The sequence below is a fragment of the Myxine glutinosa genome, chromosome 1, assembly GCF_964187855.1.
Source record: "Myxine glutinosa chromosome 1, kmMyxGlut1.1, whole genome shotgun sequence".
NCBI lineage: Eukaryota > Metazoa > Chordata > Myxini > Myxiniformes > Myxinidae > Myxine > Myxine glutinosa.
The window spans coordinates 163,496,701-163,512,717 of NC_136261.1; the positions used below are offsets into that span (position 1 = coordinate 163,496,701).

The window sequence follows — 16,017 nt, forward strand, 5'->3', positions numbered from 1 at the left end:
TGGTAATATATATATATATTACTCTTTGGGATATTATAGATATAATATATAGATGTATGTATGTATATATTTTGTTTTGACTTCTCGTACTTTGTTATCCCAATGAAGAAATTTTGCTATGATATTTCTTGATTCAAAATAACTTAGAGAAATACTTATGTATGCAAGATGGATCAGTGCAAATGAAATAGTACAAAAATATAGATGGAGGCATTAGATTTTTTGCATTAGTATTTTTCTTCTTTTTAACATCTATTTGTCCTTTCAATTTACTGTGTAGGATTGGAGAATACCAGCATCCATTGCGACAAAAGGTTTTTCAAAAATACAGGGGTGTTACATTGTTTTGAAATCCCAACTGGAGTATGATGACAAGTCAGCTGAGCTGGGAGTCGAAACAATTTGCAAATCCTTTAAATTTCGATCCAATTTTAAGCACTCAATTCCCCAACTCAGTGATGTTGGCCTTCCAGAAGACTCAAGTTTTAATGCAGTTGTTGACTGGAAGAATCACTATGACATATTGGCTGAAATGAAAACAGGACAGTGTGTCGTAAAGCTCCAAGGGGTTCTTCACCCAGAAGAAAAAACAAAGTGGCGATTGAAGATGGAAAATAACTGCCAGGCATTTAAGGTAATAGATTTATTTCCTTCATTCTATTGATTGTCTTTTTTGCAATATATTGATCATTTCTCCCCCCCTACCTTTCTATTTATGTACACAGCAATTGCTTAAATTCAAAAACAAATTTATTTTTATACGTGTTCATGGGAGTGCGGTGTTTTTTCAAAGTGTACATTCTGCGAGGGGTTTGTAGCTTGGCATAAATACAAATCATTATTGATTTAAAGCTGTTATACATCCCTTACACCAACCTAATTTCTGCTGCTGTCACTACCATCCATCTCGGTGTCGCCATCACCCTCTCTCTCGGGACAGTGTCATGGGCTTTCTCAAGATCCACAAATCACATTGCCATTTCATCTTGCATCTTCAACCTCTTCTCCACCATCTGTCTCAGCATGAACAGTCCATCCGTCATCTCACTTCCTGATCTAAACCATTGTTGCTGCTCTCTGCTGATCTCCCTCTTCGCACCCTTCCTTTTCCTCCCATCCAGTACCTCATGACATTACTGAGGAGCATAATGCCTCTGTACCTCCTCGGATTGTGTACATCGCCCTTCTTCCATTGGCACAATTGACACTGTCCTCCAATCCTCCAGAATTGAACCCTCTCTCATACATATATTCGACCATCTCTTCATCCAACTGACTCCAACTTCTCTAACTGCAATTAGCATCTTTGTATGCACCTCATCAATGCTTGACACTTTTGCCTTCTTCATCCTCTATAACTTAGATGTCATGTGGACCCTGTGGAAAGGCAAGTCCTCAGCTCATTCATTACCATCATAATGATCAAAGACTGTAAGGTGGTGATGCAAGAGCATGTCACCACCCTGCACAAGTCTGTGGGGTTTGTTGTATACATGCAGAAAAGGAAGGAAGTTAAGAGCAGGGACTGCAAGATGATAAAGTGGGTGAAATGCAGGGACAACGTCAATGTAAAGAACTATTAGAGGGTGAGGGCCAATTAAGAGGAACTTAGTAAAGAAGCGAAGGTTTGGAGGTGGAGTGTAGGACGTACAGAGAGGCGTTTAGGGTAATTACAGAAGGTTTGTGCGGAACAACATCAGGAAAGGGTACATTGTGGCAGACACGAAAGCTCACTGGCGCGAGGGCATCATTCCGCACACCAAGTGGGCGGCGGCCACGCCCGAGGGGTAGGCGTGGCCGCGGGATATACACCGGGCGCGCAGCCCGGAACGCCCCAGTGTTACAGTGGAGCTCTTGAATAAAGACTCTTACAACTTAACGCGTTGTCCGCTTCCTCCTTGCTTACAAGCAGCGTGCGTAACACCGCGCTTCATTGGTGACCTCCGACGTTCTGGTCAGCCATCACTGACCACCCGAACCCGCCACAGCCATGGCAACCAACGCAGTAGCGATAAAGCTCCCCGAGTTCTGGGAAGCTCAGGCGGAGATCTGGTTCCTGCAGGGCGAAGCCCAGTTCAGGCTTCGACGCATCACGGCGGACGAGACACGCTACTGCCACGTGGTCACCTCCCTCGGGGCCGGCACGGCCGCCCGCCTCATGTCGGTCCTGAGGAACCCACCGGCCGACGACAAGTACGAGGCGATCAAGCGTCTCCTCCTCGCCACGTTCGGCCTCACGGTGGACGCACGGGCCGATCGCCTCTTGGACCTCCCCGAGCTCGGTGACACGCGACCGTCGGTCCGAATGGACCATATGCTGTCGGTCATGGGCGACGAAACCCCGAACGCTCTATTCCGGGCGTTATTTCGACGCCAGCTGCCGGCACGAGTACGCCTCGCGTTGGCCGGTTCTGTGACAACGGAACCCTGCGCGCTCGCGGCCGAGGCTGACAAGTTCTACGCGGCGTTGGACACGCAGGCGAGTTTCGGTGCGGCCGTAGCGGCTCCCGAGCCCGAAACTGCTGCGGGTGCCCACCCCTACTACGCGAGGCATCACGTAGCCGCTGAACCTCCTGCGGGTGCCCACCCCTGCTCCGAGGGGCGCCTCGTGGCGGCCGCCACGCCCCGCACACCACCACCGCGGAAACCGCAGCCTCCGGCTTCGCCGCAAACCTGGTGCCATTTCCACGCTAGGTTCGACCACGAGGCTCGGCAATGTCGCCCGCCGTGCTCATTCGGCAGGTCGGGAAACGCCCGGGCCGGCCCTCGGTAGTGGCACTGAGCGCCGGCCGATTAAACAGCCTCCTGTACATAACGGACACCTTATCCGGGCACCGTTACCTGTGCGACACGGGAGCGCAGGTGAGTGTCGTTCCTGCCGGTACGTCCGACAAGCGGGCCGGGGTCCCGCTCTGCTTGCTGCCAACGGTACGCCCATTCGCATGTATGGAAAACGCTGCCTTTCTCTGCGGTTCGGAGGGCAGGTTTTCCGATGGTCGTTCGTCACTGCCGACGTGCCTATGGCACTGCTTGGCGCGGATGGCCTGTTGGTCGACGTCAAGCACAGAAGGCTTGTCCAGGCTGAGACGTTCAGCTCGCTCGCTTGCGCGCTGCCCGCCTCGTTGAGCAGCTCACGGAGCGGCTCATCGAGCGGCTCGCCGAGCGGCTTGCTGAGCGGTTCGGTTCCGGCCAGGTTCATCTGCACGCTTCCGGCAGCGGACGAATTCACCCGCCTCCTCGCCCATTTCCCGGCCCTCACGAGGCCCACCTTCTCGGCGGGGACCATCAAGCACGGGGTGGAACACCACATCCCCACCGCCGGGCCACTGGTCTATGCCCGGGCACGCCGCCTCGAGCCGACAAAGCTAGCGGTAGCGAAAGCGGAGTTTGCTACGCTGGAGCGGCTCGGCATCGTGCGGCGCTCCGAGAGCGCTTGGGCGTCGCCGCTCCACATCGTGCCCAAGCCCGGCGGGGGGTGGCGACCATGCGGGGACTACCGCCGTCTCAACGACACCACCACCCCCGACCGCTACCCCATCCCCCATATTCAGGACTTTTCCGCCCGCTTGGCGAATATGTCCTTCTTCTCGAAGGTGGACCTCATACGCGGTTACCACCAGGTCCCCGTCAGGCCGGAGGACATCCCGAAGATGGCTGTCATCACGCCGTTCGGTCTTTTCGAATTTCTTCGGATGCCCTTCGGTTTGAAGAATGCGGCTCAGGCGTTCCAGCGCCTCATGGACAGAGTCTTGCGCGACTTGGATTTCGTCTACGTCTATCTGGATGACATCCTCGTCGCAAGCGCGTCCCGCGAAGAGCACCTACACCATCTCCGCACGCTCTTCGAACGTCTGGGCCAGCACGGCCTGATCGTGAACCCCACCAAGTGCCGGTTCGGTGTCGCCGAAATTGACTTTTTGGGGCACCGCGTCACCAGGCACTGGGCCGTCCCCCTACCGGCCAAGGTGGAGGCGGTGAAGGGGTTTCCGCGCCCCCGCACGATCAGGGGGCTCCAGGAGTTCCTGGGCATGGTAAACCTTTACCACCGTTTCCTGCCCCGCATCGCCCAGCTCCTGCGCCCCTTGCACGAGGCCCTCCTAGGGAAGCCGGGCAAAGGTGACGTCACCTGGACTGAGCAGATGGACGCGGTGTTCGTGGGCGCGAAGCTCGCCTTGGCTAATGCCACCATGCTCGCGCACCCGGCGCCCGATGCACCGATCGCCCTCACCACCGACGCCTCGGACTACGCGGTGGGTGCGGTGCATGAGCAATGGGTGCGCAGGGCTGCTGTGGGGAAGTGAGGGAATTAAGTACTTGGGCATATTCCTTGGTTCCCCACAGTATGCTCAGAGAAATTGGGATGGGGTAATTGAGCAAGTGGGAGAAAGATTGAACTGATGGAAAAGGGTTTTACCCCATTTGTCCTTCAAAGGCCGTGTGCTAGTGATCAACAACTTAGTTGCCACAATGTTGTGGCATAGGTTCATCTGCCTGCAACCGCCGGAGGCCCTACTCAAAGCACTCCAGGGCAAACTGGTGGACTTCTTCTGGGGAGGCTACCACTGGCTGCGACCCGATGTGATATGTCGCCCCTCGGCTGAGGGTGGCCACAACCTCGTCGACATCAAAGCCTGCCTAATGGCCTTTTGGCTGCGGTCCATTCAACGTCTCCTCTACATGGAACATCTGCCAGGCCGGCTCCCTGCACGCCTTGTGCTACAGCGAGCGGGTAGGCTCGGGTACGGGTTTGAACTCTTTCAAATGAACCTCCAACATGTCGACATATCGGTTCTCCCTGCTTTTTACCAAAGCCTCTTAAATGCCTGGCAGAGCCTTTCTGTGAGTCGTCAGGCGGACACATATGTCACGAAAATGCTGGCACACGAGCCTTTGTTCTATAACCCTCTCTTTCCCGACATTCCAAAGAGTCGAGATTTTTGCCAACACTTTATAGCAGCTGGTATCGTGAAGGTGCGGCATCTCCGACATGACTCGGGGTATGGTTGGAAATTCGTAAATGAAATTGCAGACCTGACAGGGATTTGGTCCCATAGTGTGATTGCAAAAATTTTGAGGAAAATGATTCAGGTGGGACGGCAACTTGGCCTAACTTGGACTCGAGGTACAGAAGAAGATCTAAATGAGCCAACAGTGCCTAAATTGATTGTTGAACCCATTCAAAATGATTTGCCCCCTGTTAGCGATGGGTCAAAGCTTTTCCAGACAATGGACAGCAAAGGCATCTATAAGATGTGCCTCAAGTTGTTAAATGGGAACCCTTCGTTAAATGGAGTTACCCGATGGAAAGGATTGCTACCCGGAGGACCCCCCTCCGAACCTATCTGGGAAGCCATGTATAGTGAGCCCATATCAAAAAGAACAGGTGATCTCCAGTGGCGTTTGGCCCACTGGATTGTTCCCTCCAACACATTTATTAGACATTTTTCTCCTGTATCTGTTTGTTGTCCCTTCTGTACAGTCAATGAGGACTTGTTTCATGCATTCATAGACTGTATCCGATTATTTCCTTTGTTTCATTGGTTGAATTATATTGCACACGAAATGCATGTTACTTTTTCTTTGAGAAATTTCGTCTTTGGTTTTGCTCCTAAACAGGATCCTGCATCTAAACTGTTTAGTTTCCTAATAGCAACTGCGAAACTTGCTGTTTATTTGACAAGAAAAGACTATCTAACAACTATCTGGCAAACCGATAGAGCACTGCAATATCATGTTGTCTTTTAATGCATTAGTCTCAGCAAGATTGAAACTTGAGTTTACCCTTTCCAACGAGGCCGGAAATTTTCAAAACTTTGTTGATACTTGGTGTGTCGGTGGTTTTTGTGAGGTTAAAGAAAACGAATTGAGAATACTGTTATGAGATACTGATTATGTTTCTTATTTGATGATCATTGGGTACTTCTTCTTTTTGGCATTATTGATTTCATTGCAAAACGTGTATATTGTTACCTTTATACTTTTGTAATAAAAGGACTAAAAAGTCAAAGTCTCTCTCTGTCTCTGTCTCTGTCTCTGTCTCTGTCTCTGTCTCTCTCTCTCTCTCTGTCTCTCTCTCTCTGTCTCTCTCTCTCTCTTCTGGATTGTTGTGAGTCGTGTGTGGGTGTGGTAATCATGGCGGCTGTGGGTGTTGAGCTGTGAGTACGGTGCTGTGTTGATGGTCTTTCCTATCCTCCTTTCACTCCATTTGTGTCCTTGTACGAGTTTGTGAAGTTTTCTCCGTGTTTTCCCTTCTGCTCTTTGAGACAAGAGAGGGAGAGAGAGACAGCACGGTAACGGTTAGCCACCTGTATTAATTTATAACGTGGGTTGGTTATATCGTGCCGATTATTTAGTTATTTATTTAACTAATTTTGATTTGTTTGGTTAGTTTATTGCATTGTTACTGTTTAGTTTGTTTAGTTTATTGCCGATAAATGGCTAATAGGAATAGTCAAAGGACTGCTGATCGTGTTAGTGATGAGGTGTTATCGCGTAAGCACGGGCTGTGCCTTGTTCCGCCGGAAGACGTGCAAATGGACGATGTTCTACTTGCAATCGGGGATTTGATCGGGGTGAATAACATTCGTGCTGCGTCTCGAATGAACCACAAAGTGGTGGTTTTCGTGTCACAAGTTAGCCTTGCAGACATCGTGGTGCAAAACGGGTTAACGTTGGGGAATGACCAATTTGTTCCGGTATCGTCCATGGACACACCGGCGGTTAAAGTTATTTTAAGTAACGTTCCGCCCTTTCTGAGGAATGAAGAAATCCTACGTAAATTAGGGGAGCATGGGACTGTCGTCTCTCGAATTATCACGGTCCCCCTGCGAACCAGGAATGGAAGGCTGAAGCATGTAGAGTTGTTTAGACGTTTTTGTTTCGTCGTACTAAAGGATGAGGCAAAACAGCTGAACATATCTATAAATTTTAAAATAGGAGATCATGATTACCGGATCTTTGCAGCTACTGAGACCTTGATTTGCTATACATGTGGGGCATACGGACACACTCGGCAGTATTGTCCTGATGTGAGGAAGAGTTATGCCACAGCAGTTGGGGCAGCCCCCCCCCCCCCTGTAAATGACTTGAACGACCCTGTAGATGAGCCAGGTGTCGAAAAAAGGTCAACACCGGAATACGAGGGTGCGGGTGACAGTGGTGCTGGTGGAGAAGCCCATACGGTAGTGGAGCAACCATATGTGGAGGAGAGGCTGCAACCTCAAGAACAAAGGGACTTCGAGGAGGTGAAGCTGATGGAGACCAAGTCGAGGAGAAACTTGAAACGCTCTCTTGCGAGCGATGAGAATGGAGGAAAAGGAAACAAAATGGTTCTCGTGCAGGCAGATGGAAATGCAGACCAACCTGATGACCATGAGCAAAATGGTAATGCAATAGGTAGAGATGGGAATCTGCCCATTTCACAGGATGAAGAGAATCGAAGCATTACCGAGCGTGTCACCGTGTGTGATGGTGGACACCCTGCACCATGCGACGAGCAGTTAAGGACCCTCATCTCAACGGAAGATGATGAGAAAGAGATTGATAAGTCGGTGGCAGACAACAACGATGGGGTAGTTGGTGCCATGCAGATGCAACAAAAATACCATGGTGACAATGACACAGATGAGGTGCCAGTACCTGATACACCACTGGGTGAGAGTGGGGTCGGGGCTGATGAGGAAGGATGCAGTCTTGCTGCCCTGAGTGAGTCTCAGAAGGAGCAGGTGAGGCAAGCAGAGGTGACAAAAGGGAAGGTCAATGATTTCTTAAACGAAACGTTTAGACAACGTCATGTTGTAATTAGAAATCATATCCCTGATGTTCAAGCTTTCATTAAGGTTTCGAAACCTCTTTTACAGAAAAATGACCCCATGCTCTCGGAGCCTCAATTTCAACGTCTTCGTAAAGCAGTAACAAAGGCGAATAAGGAATTGCAGGCGGACGGTGAGCTACCACCTTAGAATGACAATGCGAGAAATACATATTGCCTCCCTGAACATCAATGGGGGATGTGCCCCCTTACGAAAAATTCAAGCAATCCAGGCAATGGAGAGGGTAAAAGCAGATGTCATTCTATTGCAAGAGACCCATGCCACAAACAATTTGGCAGCTGAATGGTGTAAACTTTTTAAAGGGCAATGGTGGCTGAGTGGGGTTTCCACACCCAAGGTGGGTGTTGCCATCGCCTTAAGTCCCAGGCTTCCCACTCAGAGTGTTATTTATAGGGAGGTCCATAAGGCACATTTGATAGCGGTGGAGTTCTACTGCAATACACAAAAGCTTATTATAGTAAATGTGTATGCACCAAGTGAACCTATAGAAAGAAGAACATTCTTTTCCACATTGCGGGACTTTGTAGAGGGACTGGATCCAGGTGCTCTCACCTGTATCGCAGGGGACTTTAACTGTACAATTGATCCTTCAGTTGACAGGAATGGACATGAACCCCACGGCGCTTCTGCAAAGGTGTTAGCGAGCCTCATCAAGAACTATTGTTTTGAGGATGTGTGGAGGTTGCAGCATCCAACTTCACGGGCCTACACATGGTGCAGATGTCATGATGGCGTCATATCAAGGGCAAGGCTGGACAGGATCTATATCAATAAGCCAATGCTGAATGTGGTGTCCACTACCCAAATACTCCCAACAGGGTTTTCAGACCATAATTTAGTGGCAATGTCCTTTAAATTACCCCTGACATCAGGAGGTAGCGCGTACTGGTCACTCAATACTCGGTTGTTAAGTGATAAGAAATTTGAAGATGCCTTCTGAACAGTGTGGGGGAAAATCCGGTCCTCTAAGCTTGAGCATGCCAACCTTCGCATATGGTGGGACCTTGCAAAGTGTCAAGTTAAAACGTTTTGTCAACAGTATAGTCTGTTTACTACAAAAATGCAAAGTCTCTCAGTTGACTCATTAAAGGCCGAAATTGCAGAATTGGAACAGAATCGTAATGGGGCTGGGAAAGATTTGGGATATGATCAGTTACTATGGACAAAAAGGTCGTTACTGACCGAAATGGTGAGGCAGCGGGCAATGGGTACCTTGGTGCGTATGAGGATGAGTTACTTGACTTTGGATATGCCAAATAAGGACTTCTTTAGCTTGGAGAACTCTGTCAAAAAAGCACAACAGATTCACGGGCTACGTGCTGCTAATGGGTCAATAGTGACCTCCCAACAGGAGATTAAGTCTGTTTTGAAGGGTTTTTATACAAACTTGTACTCCCCCCAGAGCATAAGTAATGAGACCTTGCAGGAGCTGACTACTGGGCTTCCAAGACTTGAGGAGGACCAGCAACGCACATTGAACATGTCAGTTTCGGCTGCTGAACTTGAAACTGCTATGCGGAGCTTGAAGGATGGTAAAGCCTCTGGGATTGATGGTTTGCCTGGAGAGTTCTATAAGACTTTTTGGAAACTTGTGGGACCTGACCTGCTTGAGGTATTTGATGAATGCCTTCATGTTGGAGAGCTTCCCCTGTCCTGCAGAAGAGCAGTCATGTGCCTGTTGCCAAAGGCTGGGGACACTCAACTAGTCGAGAACTGGCAGCCTGTCTCATTGCTGTGTGCGGATTACAAGCTTTTGTCAAAGGCTTTAGCAAACCGTTTGGGAACTGTGATCAGCTCTATTGTGCACCCTGACCAGACCTACTGTGTACCAGGAAGGTCAATTTATGACAATATTTTTTTGATAAGGGATATTATTTCTTGTAATAAGTACTTGCGTGCCAGTTTTGGGTTGTTGTTTCTTGACCAAACAAAGGCTTTTGATCGTGTTGATCATACATATTTGTTTTCTGTTCTGGAGCGGATGGGTTTTGGCGAAACTTTCATTTCCTATGTTAAGCTGTTATACACTAACACCTTCTGCATGATGAAAGTAAACAACAGTTTATGTCCCCCTTTTCCTTTCCGACGGGGTATCCGTCAAGGTTGTCCCCTTTCTGGACTTCTGTATATAATTGCCCTTGAACCACTCTTAGCATCCATCAGGCAGCGAATAACTCAGGATGTGGGAGCCGTTTTTGGTTCAGGATTTGTGGTCACAGCTTATGCTGATGATGTATGTGTTCTGATTAAAGGCCCAAGTAGTGTTGCTGCGGTGCAGCGTTGCCTTAAAGACTACTCTGCGGCCTCTTCTGCCAAAGTAAATTGGGGCAAGAGTGTAGCCTTATGGTGCGGTTCAGATAACCTTTCTTTAACACTGCCACCGTCACTCCCACATAATTTAGAGTGGAAAACAGATGGGGTCAAATATCTTGGTGTCTATCTCGGCAACCAGGAAGTAGAAATGAAGAACTGGGAAGGAATGATTGAACAAATTACACACCAGTTGAAACGATGGGAAGGACTGCTGCGATCTCTTTCTTACAAAGGCCGCACTCTTGTTATAAATAACTTGATAGCAGCAAGATTATGGCATAAACTAATTGCCTTGCAGCCACCCAAGGAGTTGATACCAGCCATCCAGTGGGTCTTGGTTAATTTATTTTGGAATGGATACCACTGGCTTCGGCCGCAAATACTGTACCATCCTCGGAAGGAGGGTGGACATGGAATTGTGGATGTGTCCACCCGGCTTATGGCTTTTCGCCTACAGTCTGTGCAACGTCTGTTGTATGCTGAAGAGCTGCCCTGGCGCTCATTTGCGTTTTGCTTGTTGCAACAAGCGGGAGGCCTGTGTTATGATAGGCACTTGTTCCTGGTGAACCTTGACCGTGTCAGCTTAGTTTCAATCCCAACTTTTTATCAGGGTTTGCTGAGAGTTTGGAAAGGTTTTGGGGTTCATCGTTGCCTTGAGGCTTATAATTGCCGGATGTTTATCCAAGAGCCTATTTTCTATAACGGTTTTTTTTCCATGCATTCCTCATAGTCCGACTTTGATTCGGGAATTTACTCAAGGAGGAATTGGCAAAGTTTGTGACCTGAGGGATACATCTGGGACAAAATGGATGTCTGCTGGCAGGGTGGTGGCCATTCTTGGTTTAAGATCCGTGCGTATTGTCAGCCAAATTATACGCATCGTCAAGAGGAAGTTTAAGGAGTTAAATATTGGCTGGGAAGGTATAAACAATGTCGAGGATTTTCGGCTGTCTTTCCCTGAAATTAAGGTGCTCCCAGCTCTCCAGTCAAATGGTGAACTTGTATCTCCTTTTCATTTGGTAAAAAAGGCGGGTATTCACAAGCTCCTTCGAGAAAACCAAGCATCACCCTTCTCCGGAGTGGCGCGAGTGGCCTTGTGGTCAGAAAGGTTAGGGCCAGGGTCTCCTGCCACGCCACTGTGGCCTAATATGTACAAACTACCTATTTACGGGTTCCTCGCAGATATCCAGTGAAGACTAGCACATTGGGCTCTCCCTACGAACACCTTTGTTCATCACCTTGACAGCTCAGTGCCAGTAGCATGCCCCTTCTGTGTACAAGGAGGATCTCTTTCATGCCTATGTGAAATGCGAAAGACTAATACCTCTTTTCTTGATTCTCACACACCTTTTTGAGCAGTTGTCTTTTCCTTTTACTTCACACTCTTTTATTTTTGGTGTATCTTTCAGACCCTCCTGCAAGGACTCTGGTGTTCTCCTAAACTTCTTAGCTGCTGTAGCAAAATATTCAATATATAAATCAAGGAAAATTAAAATTGATAATGGGCATGGGTTTGATGTTGTTCCTATGTTTAAAGGGCTGGTGTCTGCAAGAATAAGGTTAGAGTTTGATTATTATGTGGCGAATGAAAATGTCAAACTCTTTGAGTGCAAATGGTGTATTAATGAAGCATTATGTGTTGTGAATGAATCGAATTTGTACTTTTCTTTTTAACATTAAGAACTGTTTGTTTTTACTTTTTTTTTCTCTTCTGTAAAAATGTAACTTGACCTGGTGTGTTTTTTTGTGAAATAAATGGTGTTGCAAATTCAATTCTCTCTCTCTCAAACTCTCTCTCTCTCTCTCTCTCTCTCTCTCTCAAACTCTCTCTCTCTCAAACTCTCTCTCTCTCTCTCTCTCTCTCTAACTCTCTCTCTCTCTCTCTCTCTCTCTCTCTCTCTCTCAAACTCTCTCTCTCTCTCTCTCTCTCTCTCTCTCAAACTCTCTCCCTCTCTCTCTCTCTCTCTCAAACTCTCTCTCTCTCTCTCTCTCTCTCAAACTCTCTCTCTCTCTCTCTCAAACTCTCTCTCTCTCTCTCTCTCTCTCTCTCTCTCTCTCTCTATCTCTCTCTCTCTCTCTCTCTCTCTCTCTCTCTCTCTCTCTAACTCTCTTCTGAAAAGAAAGAATCTGAAAAGAAGAAATCTTTTCAAGAAATGTCTCCTTCTCAAGAGAGGTAAGAATAGTAGTAACTGAGAAAAAAGAGGAGGGTGGGTGGGGTAAGGAGAACAGCTAGAACAGGGGAAATGGAGTACAGCCAAGACTTGCTACACAGCTACCACAAGAGAAGTACACAACTAATACTAAATAACTAATACTGTGAAACTAATAGATAACATAGAAACAGGACAGTTTTTATACGAAGATGGATTGTGACAGAAGCAGAGGACAAAGAGAGTGAAAAAGAAGAGTGTTAGAAGAGAAGTATGGCAGCTGTATTTTACAGATACAGGTGTTCATGTCTTGAATCGTCTTCCATGGAAGGTGGGCGAAGCAGGGACAGCAGAAAATTTAAGCCAGATTTGGTTAAATACATCAAAGCAATGGGCATAGGATAGTACAAGGATTTTGGTAGGAATGGTATGAATGGTGTGGATAGTACAAGGATTTTGGCAGGTGTGATTGGCTTGTTATCCCCAGGTGTGATTGGGATTATACCCAGGTGTGATTGGGTGTGATTATGCATGTGTGTCATGTCAAGTGTAAATGTGTAGTGAATTATCTAGATAATAAATAAACCGGGGTACTGGAATCGGTTTGGCCCTGGGTTGTCAGGCGTGTGAAGATGGCATGGGCTTGAATGGCTGAGTGGGCACTTCCTGTGTCTGGGATTCCTGGTGTAGTTCCTTTGTGATCATACGCTTTTCCAATCACATTAGTAATTTGGAGTCTTAAAACTTTGTGCATTATGATGCAATAAAAGTGCTCTGTTAAATAATTAAACAATGAGGTGACATTTGGTGGAAGGGAGTTAAATACATTATATTTGGTATGTCAGACTCATAACTGATCCGTTTTACTGACTCTTTCAGGACTGGGGAGTACCAAGAATAATGGAGAGCAAAGGTTTTGCACAGATGATGGGTTGTCCTTTCAACATAAAATCTCAACTGAAGTATGATGGCAAGTCGTTCGAAATGGACATCGAGTCCATCTGCAATTCTTTGCAGCTCAATGCTGCTGTAAAACATTCTATTCCTCAACTTCTGAAAACGGGATTGCCAGAGGAGACCAGACTAAACATTGCTGCTGATGGGAATAACCGTCAAGGTTCTTTTGATTTTCAGGCTGGCAAGTGCACTTTCAAAGTTATGGGAAACCTGCACCCTGGAAGCCATGCCAAGTGGTTGTTGCAAATGGAAAATGTCTGTCAACCTCTTCAGGTAAAACATCACAAGTTAACTCGACTTGCTGAGTAATTATAATATATTCCTCTTCCATCTATATTGTTAAATAAATTAAAGAAATGGTGTTTGGAGTATCAAGACCAGAAGCCTACTTAATAATCAGTTGAAAATGTTAACGAAAATGTGAACTTCCTGTTTATGACTCAGGTGAGATGTATGGAAGTAGAGAGACATGGAAAGTTGAGAATTTTTTGACAGAAAAGGATGAAAGCACTTACAGTGTAAATACATGAGGGTCAATGAAACGTGGTTTGTAAAAATTGAACATTTCACACCCCATATTCCCTCTCCTCTTCAGTTTTCAAATAGCGAATTCCATAATTGCAACACGGCGTCCCACCTCATGTCCTCTGTTTGGATTGACAGGCTGATTGCAACCACCAATGAAAGATTTTAAAAATATTCAGCTCATGTCAGAGATTGCTTCAATAATCAATATTGAACTCGTAGTCTGTAGTAACCTTGGAAAATTGCCAAAATAGTTTAGGTGCTTTTGCAGAATTTAATTAATTTGTCCTCTATTTAATCGTGGTTTAATCTGAAGCATTTATGACTCTATGGAGAGGGAGAAAGCATGGTATGATTTTAATTACAGCAGCAAAACATGGATACTCAGGAGCAATGAGCACATGCAGGACTATGAATATAGCATCAGTCACATTTGCCCTATGGCTAGGATACGGCGGCCGTACCCCCCCTAAATTGACAGAAACGTGCGGCGGCCGCAGAGTTTCTGAGGTGGCCCCAGGGTGGCCCTAGGGCATATGGCTATCTTTTACAGGCCGTAGGGGTCGCCGTGGAATTATAGCGCGGAGTTATAACTTTTTTCATTTCTAGGGTGGCTGTAGCAATTCGACAAGCCGTAGCCATGACGACGATATACATATGAAAAAGAACTCTTATATATACCCACTCGTTACCGTCCGTCTGGCCGCACGTTCGCCTTAGGGCCCCCCTGCGGTCGCCTTGCGGGCACCTTGAGGCTACCTTGCGTCTGCCTTGAAAATTATATGGCCGCCGCAGAGACGCCCTAAGGTCACCATGCGACATCAAATCAAAGACCGTACGGCACCCCCACGTTTTCGGTCTCCACAATTTCTAAATACCCCGTGCGGCTACCCGAAAAATAAAAACATATGTGACTGCTACATTGTGTGACCGTGGAAATACTGCGGCCGCCCTATAATTGCTAGTGGCCGTAGATTTTTTAGACCCTACGGCCGCCGAGCCAAATGTGACTGAAGCATAACCAGCATATTTCTCCCCAAGTCCTCGTACAAAAATCATTTATGTAGTGGTCAGCTGTTTATTTTAGGGAAGGTGGTTGTGTGAGATTGATATTGTCGAGGCAGGAAGCTGAGGGGGTGGAGAAGGAGGCAAAGGGACCTCGAGGAGATATCAACATTGACATCACAAAGTTGGGTCCCAGCAATTCAGACATTAATCTCGGTTGGTTACTGAGACGACAACAATCTTAAAGGCCCGAATTTCCCAGATATTAGTTGAAACCATGCAGTTCTCCCTCCGTAAGCCTCTGCCAGGCTCTCTGACATCAAAATAAGACAGCCTTGAGATGCCCGACTTACTGCCGCCTGGCACGACATCATACAACACTTGTTCTCACCCCATCTGATAACAGTTTGTAGAATTTAAAATCCTTTCGCGTGATATGTTATTCTCCAATAGTTGATCTATCCCCAATATATCTTAAATGGTTGCCTTTTAAGGGGAAACACCTTTAGTTGTTATTTATGACCCCTCCCGTGAGGGACCCCCTCCCCACCCCTCCAGTTTAATAACTAATTTGCTGCAGGAAGTCTGGGGGGTGGGGGAGGTGGGGAGGGGAGTCCCCTCTCCACCCCCACCCCCCCCCCCCCCCCAAGACTCCTGCAGCAAGTTCGCTGTTATTAAACTGGCTGTAAATAACTTTTAAGCTAGGTTTTATCTACATCCGACCTGGACACGTTATGATCAATAGTTAAGATTAAATGTACCCACAATATCAGTAGGCAAAGATGATTAATATGCTAAACGACTTTTATTGAATGCCATTTAGATATTGCTTGGCCAGAGATGGAAAATATTTGTCTTGAGTGACATCTTAATATAATGGAGCAAACGTATATGGATGGTTATTTATGTCTGTATTTATGCATGTGACCAAAACGCCTTTTTTTTTTTTTCTTGTTTTCTTGTTTTTTTTTGGATACAAGATCGAGGCTCATGAAAGAGCTAACATTAATCACACAGAAAGACAAACCGACACATAAAACATATAACATGGGGAGCGGTAGACAAGATGGGGCGAGAGGGGGAGGAACACAAACACAACATCTGAGAGCAGGGACATCGACAGATCAGTGGGAGGGAGAGGGCTTTGGGGGGGGCATAGGAAGGGGGGTGGGAGAGGTATAAAACATATGGACACTGCCAGGACTTCCAGGAAAGAAGGTGGAATTTCAAACAAT

At 47.0% G+C, this 16,017-nt stretch overlaps 1 protein-coding gene across 1 annotated transcript in view; it reads left to right on the top strand.

Moving 5' to 3' along the window:
* Positions 1-16,017, top strand: part of LOC137430786 (uncharacterized) — a 311,105-nt gene that overhangs the window by 6,300 nt on the left and 288,788 nt on the right. The window contains exons 2-3 of the mRNA XM_078771248.1: positions 281-634; positions 13,175-13,525. Coding sequence (XP_078627374.1) covers positions 281-634; positions 13,175-13,525 — 705 coding nt within the window. The remainder of the gene's footprint in view (positions 1-280; positions 635-13,174; positions 13,526-16,017) is intronic.